General features: G+C 38.4%; 1 protein-coding gene across 1 annotated transcript in view; it reads left to right on the forward strand.

Annotated features, from left to right (window-relative positions):
- The window catches only part of RYR2 (ryanodine receptor 2), a 424,890-nt gene that overhangs the window by 275,300 nt on the left and 135,658 nt on the right, over window positions 1-13,932 (forward strand). Inside the window, exons 57-59 of the mRNA XM_028104495.2 lie at window positions 1,536-1,600; window positions 4,006-4,127; window positions 10,272-10,321. Coding sequence (XP_027960296.2) covers window positions 1,536-1,600; window positions 4,006-4,127; window positions 10,272-10,321 — 237 coding nt within the window. The remainder of the gene's footprint in view (window positions 1-1,535; window positions 1,601-4,005; window positions 4,128-10,271; window positions 10,322-13,932) is intronic.

The following is a 13,932-nucleotide window of genomic DNA, read 5'->3' on the forward strand; positions in this document are numbered from 1 at the left end:
GTAGAGCCCAAGGAATTAGGTTTTTTCCACATGTTCCTTTTCCAGATGGCTGTCACCAAGAACTCTGTTAGAGGAGCAGAGTTGGGATTGTTTACATTTATTTTGATTTTCATTTTTCATTGTCCCTGCAAGTGAAACTTCTATCATGCCTTCTTTTATCTTTAAATTTACTGCCCTTGCAACACATCTGAGGCTAATGGCCATAGTAAGAATACGCATATGCCTTTTTCTGATTTTTGTATTACATCTAGATCATATTCTCTCCATCAGGACTTTGCACATAAGCATTTTCGTTAAAATGTGTAATGGTGTAAAAAGGAAAGATATTTCCTATTTAATTCCTTGAAATGTTAGCATATTTAGCTATGTGCAAAACTCTGTCTTGACATAGTTTATATGAGACAGTCCCTTAAATGGATGCAGCCATTTTACGTAATAGTCTTGAGAGAGATCGGATGTAAAAGCAATACAAAAAATGAAATCTGTGAGTATAAAAAAGGCATAATTTTCTTTTACTTATTCATGGGAAGAGCATTGTTTGGTATTTGATATTACAAAATATTACCTAAATTTCCTAAAAATTATCCCAAACTCATGTCTCAGATTTAATGAAATATATCTCAAATTGCTTTAATTTCCACTTGCAAAAGAACTTTTTCAAGCAAAAATCAGTTTGATTCTTAATAAAATAAGGAAGCTCTGCTTATAAATTTTACCAAAACTTTATATCCAGTTCTGAATTTTTTTGCTCTCTGGTGTGTTCTGCATATCATCTCAGTTATTATAGTTGCCGTTACTTCTTCTATATGCAGGAAGCCCCTTCTGTATGCATGAAGGAGGTGCAGAAGGCCACTTCCAAGCTAAATGCATGAGGTCAATCAGTTCTTAACCTAGAAATCATTTTCTACACCCTGGGGAAAACTTGGGTGTCTTTGCTTTGCTTATGGAAATCATCTTGTGACATAAGTGAACTTCCTTATCCCTGAGCAGCATGTTCATTTTCCAGTCTCATACTATGGTGGTGATCCTCCCTCCCATCCCAAGCTGGCTTCCTGCAGCTTTTTAGTTGGGTATAGTAATATTGTAACTGTCAGTCACCGCAAGAAGTAACACTCTTTATTAGAGGCCAGGGTTAAAATGTTACCAATTTTGTTTCCTTAGTTTGTAGTGGCTGTGCTCACTCCAGTGAGCTTCTTTCTTACTGGAAGAAGACCTGGGATTTTTACTCTATTTCATTCCATTTGTCCCCTACGTGTCAAGAAGATCATAAAGCTACTCCGCGTGTGTGCTCTTAACCCCATGTATGGGCTCTCCTCAATAAATTTTTGATTTTGATTTGGGTATTTTTTTTTTAAATCCTTTTTAAATATTATTATCCTGCTGAATGAAGTTAGCCTTGATATTTTGGATGCCTTTCTGTGTTCAGTTTACGGGGATAACACATTGAGCAGTGTGTTCTAATTGTTGCATTTCGGGTGAATATCTTGTAATGTTTGAAGTCAGACACGCTCCTAAACCCCTCTTCCCATCAACAGATGGTGGCAGCAGAAGCAAAGGAGAACATTTCCCTTACGAACAGGAAATCAAGTTCTTCGCTAAAGTACAGTATACAGTCCCATTTTGTTTTTGCTTCAGTATGTTTGTTTACCAAATATACTCTATAGATCTTTGCCTCTTTCCAGGGCGTGCTGGTCTACAAATGTGAATTCTGCAAATAAATATTCTCTGGCACAGAAGTAACTGCTTGAATCATGTGGGATAAATTTGTTGCCAGGATACTTGGTCATACTTCAACTCCCTGTCCTTCCTGCCCGAATCCTCCACAATCACTTCCATCTGTATGGAGTCTAATTCAAAGCTCCCCTTTTTGGGGCTTTTATCAAATGACATAGAAGAAAAATATCTACTTCCTAATATGCGACGGTGGTTATGATTTAAAAAAAATTATGAGCATTTGTTTTATAAGGAGGAAAAGCATTTTTCATTTAAAATTATAAAATTTAAAAGTTTTACATTATTAGAAGCTTTACTGTATAATCTTTATGGTGGGACCTCTGTCCTCGTTTTACAGATGAAGAAGCTGAGGATCAGAGAGGATAAACTGTTTATATATCCACTATATCTATTTCTATTATTCATTCCATTTAATAAGAATTTATCAGTAATCTGCTTTTTGCCTGGCACATTCATGACTTTCTTTCCGCTAGTAAGGGAAGGAGACAGAGTGTTGCAGATTCTCCACATTGGTTTCATTCACTTACACAGCATGTACTATGTGCCTAGCCTCTGTCAGCTGTTAGACTACATCCCAGGGATTACTCTCATGGACACAGAATGCCCTTGGGAAGTTCTCCTGTTTATAGTACGCTACAATTAACCGGAAGACTTAATGTTTTCTGTCAATTTACTTTCAAAGTACTTGCATTTGGTGGTTACTGTAGATCATTTGCAAAATGGCACGTTATTTCAATTGATTAATATTGGACTTCTATTATATGTTTTCAGCACTGTGCCCTTTCTGTAAGGGAGATTTCTCTTGTCTTTTCTTATCACTCAGTATACTGCTCAAAAGCTGTATCAACCATCTCAAGTTTGTCTTGAGCTGCATATTGCTAGTTATTCTATTCTACTGGGTTGTAATGCCCCTAATAGCCAATTATTACAAGTGCTGTATTCATGGCCTCTAATCATACATTTAAGATACATTCTTGTATCGCCCTGTGTACTCAGCACCGGTAGTGATTTTGTTTGCAGATGCTTCATGTGGTTTAATTTCTTCATTCATTCACATATTTATTGAGTAGCTATTATGTGCCAGTCACTAAGTTCAAGCAATGTCACAACTTTCTAGGAAGATTACAAAACATTTATATTTTGCTATTATATAAATATGCTATACCACGTTGTAGGAAAAAAATGTAGTTAGACAGACTTGAGTTTAAACACTGGTGATCCAGTTATTATTACTTTTTTCATTTATTTTTTTTAACCAGTATTGATCTAGTAGGTCCCGCAAAGTCCTGCGTGCTAGTGATCCAGTAGTAAACAAAACAGAGCCAAGAGTGGTCATAGAGGCTAGGAGAGGGCACTAAGGGGAACAAACCCAGAAATGCCTGTTGTATATACCTTATAGACTTCTATGGCGAGAGACTAATTCAAAATCAAAGTGTTTTGTTTTGTTTTGTTTTTGTTTTTTGCAAATGATGCTATAAGAACACAGAATATGGGGGTTTTATCTAGTTGAGGAGGTCAGTGAAGGGTTATCTGAGGGAGTGTCACTGGGCTGAGGTCTGCAGGAGTAGAGTGAATGGGTTATGGGGTGTGGGAAGAGCATTTCAGGGATAGGGAATGGCATATGCAAAGCCTTGTGGTGCGAGCACACAGGGTGAAGAGGGGGAATTTGCCAAAGACCAGCAGCATTAGCATCCAGGAATCGCAAGTGGGCTTGGGGAGAGGCCAGGTAAGAACACCGTGGAGGTGGGTTGTGGGCAACGTGACTTTGAGGAAGTCGCTCACATTCTGCACCTCACTTGACTCCCTATAAAACACGGGTGATGACGCTTGCCATACAGAGAAGTTGCTAGAAAAAATGAAATGCCAGTATGTCAGTTGCGATCTTCACACTTAGTAGAGACTCCATAAATGGTAGTTGTTGATTATTTTTGAACCGATCGGGCACTGAACCACATTAGATGAAAATGCTAAGAATATTTCATTTTAAAAAGATATTGAAAGTAATTCCAAACTGTTGAAAATTTGGTGTATTCCCCATAATCACGCTCTGTCTCATGTATGCACATGTGCATATGCGCGCACACACACACACACACACACACACACACACAGGGACCGGAGATAGGGTGAGATTTAAGAGAGGTGTGCTCTAAAATCCTGCCGACTAGCATGGCTACGGATATTGGGTGACCTGCTGGGTGTGGATAGAACTCTGATTGCTCCAGGGCCTCAGCCCACTGTGTGGATTTGTTCTCTTTTCCTTTCTTTCAGGTTGTTCTTCCTTTAATTGATCAGTATTTCAAAAACCATCGTTTATACTTCTTATCTGCAGCAAGCAGACCTCTCTGTTCTGGAGGACATGCATCAAACAAGGAGAAGGAAATGGTGACTAGGTAAACAGCTACATAAAATAAAGACTGTTGTGGAGTGAAGTGTATTTGCATTGCAGAAAGAGCTGCTGGGTACCTTGAAAGGGGAGCATGCAGAATGCCCCCCCCTCCCCGGGCTTCCTGACCCCTGGCCCTTTGGAATCCAAACACTGTGAGGAGGAGGATGCTCTCTGCAAGTTAATACATGTGTTCTAAATGTTGAGCTCTTCTCTTTTGCTGCTAAATATAATGGTGAATGGAAGGAATAAGGCAACCAGTACAGAATCCACAAGTAGAGGCATGTCCGGATTAGTATTTGTGATAAATGCTGCTTTTCACATTCCTTCCTTTAAAATTTCTCCGGATCTATTATTTTTGCCAAAATCTTGAAAAATACAGGCATTTTTCTGGATTGTAAAATCCCATTTACAGAAATTATCTTTTACGATGTTTGTTTGAAAATAATGACCACTTGTGGAAGAAAATGACCTAAAAATATGTACTTTCTGAAGCTTTGCCCTCACACCACTCAAGCTGGTATCTTAGCCATGCTTTCTTCATTTCTCTTTGAGCCTAGGTAGTCCTCATAGATTGATTTGTGATTCTGCTGGGTATTTCAAGTCTGAGTTTGCAGAATTCTGCCAAAATTTAGTACGCGTGAGATTCGATTACTCAGCAAATCTATTTCTATATTACCAAATCGCACAGGAATTGACACCAAGCCCTTAGATTGTGTCTGAAAAATAAAATTTATATAAAAATGAGTAACCTACACGAAGCAAGATACAAGCTTTCCTTGGACTTGACTTTAGTGATCTGTGATGTCATGTGATATAAGATTGCAACAGGGTTAAAAATGGCTGCAAACTTCCTCAAATAGTGATCTTCCTGTCAAGTTGGTAAAACCGATGATAGTTAAGGAAACAGAGAATCCATCCGGGGCATACTTTGTTTCCACCAACTTTGTTAACGGAAAAAGAGGAGTGAGGGGCTACTTTCCAAGACGTGAACCCCCTTCCCCTTCTCCCTTTGGCGTGGTCTTTTTTCCCCAGGAGAGAGAGGCCCATCCCTCTGCATTTCACAGGCTCACCATCCCCAGGGGACTGGGAGGGTCTCAGCAGCTAGAAAATGCCAGGGCATCAAGTTACCTTTAAACCTCCTGCAGCCCTAACTGCAAAGTCTCCTCACACCCCACCCCACCCCCCCCAGCCTTTCATAACAACAGCTTTGTTCCCAGAGTTGTTGTTGATGTAGCTGTCACTCAATTATGTAAACTAAGAGACAATGCGGTCAGAGACTGTAGGAAAAAAATACAAGTATGCAAACTCTGTTCTTCCCCCTCTCCTGTATCATGTTTTATCTTCATTACGTTTCATTCTTAGAACTGTTCCCTGACCTCAGAAGTAACTACTTTTCCTTTGCCGACTCTCCCTCACAGAATAAATCAGAAGAGCATTGTTATTCTGTGCCAGCCTCAGTTAATGTGGTTTGGGGGCCTGAGGTACCCCCTTCTTATTAACACTGCACCAGAATGTTTTCCATAATGTCATCTTCAGTTTTTCTTCACCTCCTGGAAAGAGGGTTGGCAAAGTTTACTTTTCCCTTTGCCGTTTCCAAAAGAGAAATCCGTCTAAAATAACAATATACAGGACTGAGACACACACTAATAGGAGTAGATTAATTTCATCACAGCACCTGTGCACCAAACGTAGATAAATTTAACCTCAGAAAAATTTTGGAATGAAAAAATGAATTAAGGTAATAATAAATTATGGCACATGCAAAATGCTGTCCAGTCACTAAAAGTATGCATGCAAATATGTAATAACCTAGGACAATGATTACTTAAAAAGTAAAATACATATTTAAATAGTATACATCTAGATTTTTTTAAAAAAACCCGTATTTGTATATGTAGAAAAATACTGGTAGGGAAGAAACTTGATTTTAATAATTGTTTTCATTGGGGGAAGTATAGTAGATATTTTTTCTTACTACTTTTGTATATTTTTAAAGTTTTTAAAGTGAAAAACCTTTTATAATCATAAAAATGTGTTTTAAAACAACCGAAATCACCATCAAACTAACAAAAACCGACTAAAATTTTTGTTTGCTGTGTTAAAATGGAATCACTGAGATTTATAAATGTGTGATTTCTTACCACTTCAGTTAAATATTACTTCAGTGAACAAAATTGGTAAAAAAAAAAAAAATAGGATAAAACCCAACAAAAAACACTGGCCCTGCTACTGTGGATAAGCAGTCATGCCTTCATACGCAGGTTGAACACTGAAGTGATCATTTTAATTTGTATTTAACAGTTGTGTGTAGCAATAGTTCTGTGGGTCTAAGTTAACTTGCACATTTAAGAACGGGCTGTTTCCATTGGATGTTTAGATACTTCCTGGCATTAGACCTCACGTACTGAGCATTTACTCTATGATCATGTGTGTGGAAAGGGGTGAGGTGTGGCCTCTGCACTCTGGGAGTGTATCTGGCAATAGCTGGGTATGTGAGTAGAAATATAATTCTAGAAGAAAGCCATGCAGTGCTGTGGGATTCCAAGTAAAGTGAGGCCACACTGGATGGGTGTGGACAGGCTAGAGATAAGGGAAAGCCATGATAACTCACAATTGATCTTAGAGAACATGTAGGTCATAGATTCAGAAGGGGGACTATTTTCTACATGTAGATAATAGCATAGAGAGTGTAGAATGTAGTAATTTAGGGGCAGTGTGGGTTATGTAGATTCCTTATGGAATACTCTAATTGACATTAACTGCCAGAATAAGGCATCATCTTCCTTTTTTCTTTTTAATGTTTACATTTCGTCTTTTTTACTTAATTCATTAGCCCTAGGAAGCCATTGAGATACAGGGCAGTCCGGCAGCAAAAGCAGGATGGAGAAGAATCAGCTTGCTAGGAGGCTGTGACAGCAGTGCAGGCTGTTGAGACAGACCTGCTTCCTCAAATGGGTGGTTCTACCCACTGATTCATTCAGCGCGTCTTTTTGAACGACTGCCATGTGCGAGGTGCTGTCCTGGGTTTGAGGATGAACAAGCACATAAAACAATGCGGTTCCTAACTCCAGTGCACTTCAAAGTGCAGCTGAGTAGCCGCTTACATGTAGAGCTAACCACTTAGTAAGTTGTGCTGAGTAATGGAAACGTACATAAAGGTCCGGGAATATAGAGAAGATACACGTGCACAGTGGGGCTGGATATGGGAAGCATGGATGAGAGAAAATCGCAGGACAGGGCAATGAGTCCTATGGAAGGTAGGAAGAAGGAGGTCAACATGGTGCTGGAGTTTCGATGATGAGTGGTTGGAACAATATTGGTGGTGACAGCAAAAAGAAATGACAGAACTGGTTTTGAGTAGAAGACGTTAAATTTGGGTAGGAAATCATTGAAGTATATAAGGAAGTAGTAGCAGGTCATTCGGCTGGAGATGTCCAGCCAAAGGTTGGAAATGAGAGTTTGGTATGGGTGGAGAGACCAGAGCAAGAAATGACACGTTCAGAGATTGTACCCCTGTGATGCTCCAAGTTCTGAAAGCAGATGAGAAGGGGGAATGGAGAGAGAAGCAAAAAGGTCTGAATAAACTTGGCGAATTATTCCATCTGAAGGGTTTTCAGAAGTGGGCTCTTAAATGATTAAGTCGGCTCACTGACAATGATTAATTGGAGAAAAAGGGGAAATGCATTGCTGTAAAACAGAATTCCGAGTTTCCCAGATTGAAATAGTCGATGATGCCACGTACCGCAGAGAGCTCTTCAGGATGGAGGTTGAGAAGGTGTTATTAGATTTGCTGATTGGCAGGTATTGAGACTACCTAGGGAGCTTTTCAGTAGAGCAATGAGGTGAAAAGCAAAATGACAAAGCAAGGCATCAAAGCTAAGGAAGTGTAGATGCATTATAAATTCTTAAGAATGTTAGTAATGATGGGATATACAGTAAGGGAATAACAACATTATGGAAAATATTTTTGGAGAAAACCATACGCCAAAGCTTCGTAATGAAACCTTATAGTCAGGATAGAAACTACAATCTGAAAGTGGATGGCACAGGAGAGGAAAAAAATATGATTTGTCTTTTAGGTGCACTTGGTTTTCTACATATCTGTATTTCTCTCTGGTAGCACATTGGCCACTGATTAGGAACAAGTAAAGTTAAGAAGCAGTTGTTACTATAAGAAGTCATTTTTCTCAGACATTCAGTATCCAACAGAAGGTGATACAGAGCAGTTCTGTTTTCCATCACAGCAAAATGTCCTAGGTCCGGATGAATTGGTTTAGAACATGATCCTAGTGTCCTAAATTCAACATTATCTCCATATGTTTCATGCAGACCTAGAGTCTCAGGAAGTGCTAAAGAGACCACTTAAAATAGGTTGGTATACTTGTAGAGATCCAAAATGTGTACAACTCTTAAGAAGTTATCACTCTCTTCGGATGGGGACAGACCTTTGTTGAGTTAGCATACATAAGGCTCGGTGGATGAGGGCACCTGGAAAAGGTTGCTTTAGGTTTATTGTCTTTTTTTTTTTCCTTACAGTATACACAGAGATGAATAATAATGCAGCTCAGGAGGCTGATGTCTTATTTTAAATTCTAATATCTACTTGAACAGATCATTGTTTTCAAAACTTTTAGAACTGCTAGGAGATTTCTCAAGACCTCAAATTCACTTAGACATTTGTCGATGAATGTTCTCTTGGAAAAGCTATACAATGCCCTATATAATTAATTTTCATTCTTACCTTATTGGCATAGTTACTGAAATGAGAAATGGTAGCCAAAACTTCATGTTAAGAAGGTCAGTATCACCAAGGTGATTCCCTGTCTCCTTTCTCCCATCCTGCCATGAGCACGTGACTCCATTTTTTTTTTCCCATGGCATTGTGTATATCCTGACGAGTGTACGTCTGCACACTGCTGTTCACGGGAGAACTTTGCAAGACAGGATGGGACAGTCAGAATATAGCCGTTTCCATCATTGGAACAGTCAGGCTGGGTGTGGGTAGCACCGTATGAATGGATCGTCAGGGCTAGAGCTTTGGTAAGCTCGGGTTATGCAGATCCTGTGTTCTCCCCAGAGCTCAGGAGAGAGTGGGTAGATGTGACACTAGTATCAGTTGGAATATGGAAGGATAGGTGTCATGGTGGAGATTTGCCAAAGAGTTCCCCTTCCAGCTTGGACTGGCAGGGGAGAAGGAGCCCTGGGTATTAGCAAAGGTTTGTTGGAGTGGACTTGTCCCATGCTGAATCCTGAGGGGTGGGTAGAAGGGAGTGTAGCAGGGAAGTGAGTGAAGAGTATTCCCAAAAATACTTAGAAGGAGCCTACTAGACTGTGGCCTGGTGACCAGCCAGGTCAGTAGCAAGTCTTGCCTAGGGTTCTGGGGTCTGATGTGCGAGTTAGCGCATACCAGCGCTATCATGCTGAATGCAGGCCACCCTTCCTTGCAGTCTCCCCCACTACTGATCCCCAGGGAGGACACAGAGACCTAGAGGAGATAAGAAACCAGCTCAACTCAAGCCTTAGCATTGAGATCCCTTGAAGTTATCCCAGCTGTAATGTTTATCAGTTGTTCAAATTCTCTCTCTCCTTCACTGTGTTCAGATTCACGGGATGCTTTGTAAGGGGTGTGGTCACAGTTGGAAAAAAGGAAAGTTCAAGTGATTAACATACTGAAACTTCAAGTAACCTTTTATGCCCAATGTGCCATACTTCTGGTTTTAAATAATGTCCATGACAACAATAACAAATATTCTAGAATTCCAGTGGTTACATTTGGGCAGATAAAATTTAAGTGTGTTCCTTGTGGTATTTGAGTAGTTTTATTCTTGTGGAGTTCAGATAGATGGCTTTTATATTAATTAGCTTTGCTTTCAAGTTTTTTTTGGTTTCTTTACTTATAATATGTGCTTTTTTAACCATGTTTAAGATACGCACTCAGAGATTCTTTCTTTAATACCTTTACTCCACATTCTGCTCAGAGAATTGATTCTTTCTGCGTGACATCATGTTGCTTTTTCCTGCTCATATATCAGCTGTTTATTTTTCTTTTTTTTTCTTTTTTTTTAATTTTATTTTAATTTCTCCCTGTCTTTTCTACCTTCCCTCCCCCTTTTTCCCCCTTTCTCTTTTGTTTTTCTTTTGTCTTCAGCCTATTCTGCAAACTTGGAGTTCTTGTCAGGCATAGGATTTCACTATTTGGTAAGGAGACCCTTGAAACGAATACGAGCATGGCCATCACTTGGTTTTCTTTGCCAGTTTTGCACTGTGTTGTGTGCTGCTATGTTGCATGAATGCATGTTTGCATGGCTGCATGCATGGTCGTCATAGGCCAAGATAAGGTCCTCGAGGTTGTTTGTAAGTAGTATTATCTGTGGTGAAATTGAAGACTGTAACTTTTTCATGCTGGTCCAAAGCACATTTGGGAAAATCAAAAGATTTATTATGAGAGAGAAAAATGAATGCAAGTGGCAGCTTCTGCCGTATTTTATTTCAGAGGGGTGAAGCAGAACTGGGCCCTCGAATTTGTCTATTTCTAATAGATTGCAGAATGAGCTGTCAGAAATCAAAAAATTTTAACTGCACTTATTTTAATTTTTTTTTTTTTTTGTAATGCTCTTGACTACAGATCTGCATGTTGACTGCATTCCAGACATTGGAGCTTCATAGTAGAGACAGTGAGGCAAGGACTTCACTTGGCAAAAGGGACTTTTCGAGCCCATTTTTGTTTGTGTCTGGGTATTCTATTCACGTAACTGAAGTCCACCCATCCGAGCACCTGCTTTTGGACACTTTCCACAGGTCCTCCTTGGTGTGGGGCTGTAGGACCCGAGAGAAACTGGCAGAATTTGTATTTTTATTTCCTGTCTCTGCTTTTATAAACCACAAAAGCAAACTTCAGCCCTGTGCACTCTAGGTGATGAGACAGTGTTGGGGTAATATTGGTCATAAAATATTGAGTGTACCGATACACGTGTTGCAAGTTCAATTCCATTTACAGGAAAAGCTAAGGATTATGTCATTTCTTTAAAAGCCACAATGAATGAACGGAGGAATAGGTATGTGTATGTATATATCTTCACACACACACACACACACACACACACACACACACACACACACACACACATATACACATTTAAGTCCTTTAAAACGGTCTATTTTTTGAGAAATGATAGTTTCTGGATATAATTCCTTAAACCTCTGGTTGCTAATTTTATTAGATCCAATATTTGGTGCTCTTAAATTTAGTAATTGAAAGTTCTATTTCATTTAAATTGCCTGAGTTTTTGCATTAATGTTTCAGTTATCCCAAATCAATGTGCAGATTATCTTCAAGATAATTTCTAGTTTACTGACCTTTGTTTGACTTCTCTTCAACATAGAAAAATTTCTGTGAACATTGTGGAGACAGAATTATACACTCTTCAACTTTCTTGTAAAAACAGTGGATTCAAGTGTCCTCCGTTTGTCTTATTACATATCATTCTGACAGGGACCCCTTTTCTCAAGTGCAGTGTTTGCATTCTTACTAATGAGCATAATAATACTTTCTTGTGTGCTATTTCTAACTTCTTGCATATTGTAAATTCTTGGTTTTCTATGTTACATTTCACTATAATTTTCTTTAAAATTTTTTGAGGTATTCCATATATAGAACAAAGTACACAAATCTTGAAGATAGCTTAATGATATAGTTTGTTGAAATTTTCCATATATATATGGATCAAGACATAGAACATTTCCAGCATCTCAGAAGCCTCCCTTGTGCCATTTTCCAATTTATTATCTTCTGCAAAGAAATTATATGTAGACCTCCATTACCGTGGGTTAATTTTGCCTATTCTTTAATCTCCTGGTTTTTTTAAGGGTCCAGTAATTGAAGATAAATGCACAATAAAACTTGTCATACCTCGACTTTAACATCCATTCCATCCCTCTACGATGCTGATATCCCATTTAGGCACTGTATCTCAAACCCCTTAGCCTTTAAATACTATTACTTTTATTTTTAACAGGAATTTACTGGAGAGCTACTATGTGTCTTTGCCTCAAAAGTGTATTTGTGTGTCTTCTTTATATTATTCTAGCCTCTCTTGTTTTCATTGTTTCAAATTTTGCTTGACATTTGCCTGTAAAGTAATACAAACTTCAAGAGGCCTTCATTAATCAAACATTTTCTAATACAGACTGGTCAAGTTATTGGAATTTTAAGTCTTATCCATGTCATGTCTACACTTGACAGTTATAACCTGACTTTAGACACTAATAGGATGTCCCGGGAAAATAGTGGGCTTCAAATAGAAAAACCTAGATTTAAACCTAGATTTAGGTGCTGTATTTGCAACTAGACCAGCTGAATGATTTAGATAAAGGACTTGACTTCTCTGAACTCTTGTTTTTCTTTTTTTTTTGTCATTTTTAAAGTAGGTTAAAATGACTCCTGATCTTAGAGATCAGTTGCACATAACTGGTCTAATGTAGGGTAATGAATGCTCAAGTGCTGTGGAAACTTTAACTGTCCAGCTTTCAAATCTAAGGGATTCCTAGTCTTATCTGCACAGTTTTTATTTAGATAAATCAAACTACAAATGAACCAGACTAGGGGACTTGGCTATTTAAAGTACCTGTACAATGAAGGCTTTATTATCTTCCCATTTCCAGAATGCAATGGAAGTGGTATGCCAGGTATTTATTTTTGATGTATCAGTTCTGCCATTGTGGATTTCCTTAAAGAGAGAGACCTAATGATATATACACACACACACACACACACACACACACACACACAGTGGTCCTTTATAGTCCTATTAATCTCTTATTTTTTTCCCTTCTCCCTTCTTTTACATGATACCATTTTTCCATATTCTGATGGAATAAATGAATAAACTGATGATCAAAATGTCTTTCCTGTACTGACTTAGTTCAAAACACTTTTTATGACTTAAGCTAAGGGTAAATTAAGATAGTTTGAAATGGAGGTTAGCAAAGAAATACTTGGGCTTTGTGTCTTATGAACAATGAGCAAAGATAAAGATGTAGAAAGATACACATTAGCCTTCAACGTATCAGGAAGGTGAGATTGGAGACACAAGGGGGAACATTAATGTAAACCAACAGACAGAATACTTGTGGTGAGGTCAGGGTTTGATGAGTAATGGACTGTTTATTCCAGGCTGGCTACCAAGTTGTCGTTGTACCTCCAGACCTTATCTGTAGTAGAAACTTATCTGATATATTGAAGATTCCCCCAATTTTGACTTCTCTTTGTGTATGTCTTTTACCTACTTTAAGATATGTTCTAAACATTGAGGCACACTAAGAATTAAAGAGATCAGTCATGTTTTTATGTTTCATATATTCTTTTTGAGGTGTTTAAGCTATTTCATTTTATATTTGAAAAAGGTAAGTTTTTTAAAAAGGGGAACAAGCCCTTTTCCCCCACAGAACAGTAGTTCTGGTGTATCCATTAAAGTGCTTTATGGAAAAAAATAATAAATAAATTAGTGTCTTCATAATATATAGATAGGCTTTCTGTTTGAATTCTGAAATGCTTGTCAGTGATTGTAAGTTGGTGCGCTCTAGTATTTTAGAAAATTGGTTAGGGCGTAGATAAGACCCAGGCAAGTTGAGAAGTAGTAAGGATCCCATTGGCCATTTTCAAGGACCCATTATTGATTAATGGAATATTGCTTTTAATCCCATCATTTTATCCCACTTTTACTAAGTGGAAATTCTGATTACTAATGTCAAGGCAGTTAGAAAATACATAAGCCCTCCTATTACAGCCCATTTAAGCCTTTCAGTCAGTT

This window comes from Eumetopias jubatus, unplaced genomic scaffold, assembly GCF_037043125.1.
Source record: "Eumetopias jubatus isolate StellerSeaLion01/CBP00866 unplaced genomic scaffold, mEumJub1_p1.0 scaffold_17, whole genome shotgun sequence".
Classification (NCBI taxonomy): Eukaryota; Metazoa; Chordata; class Mammalia; order Carnivora; family Otariidae; genus Eumetopias; species Eumetopias jubatus.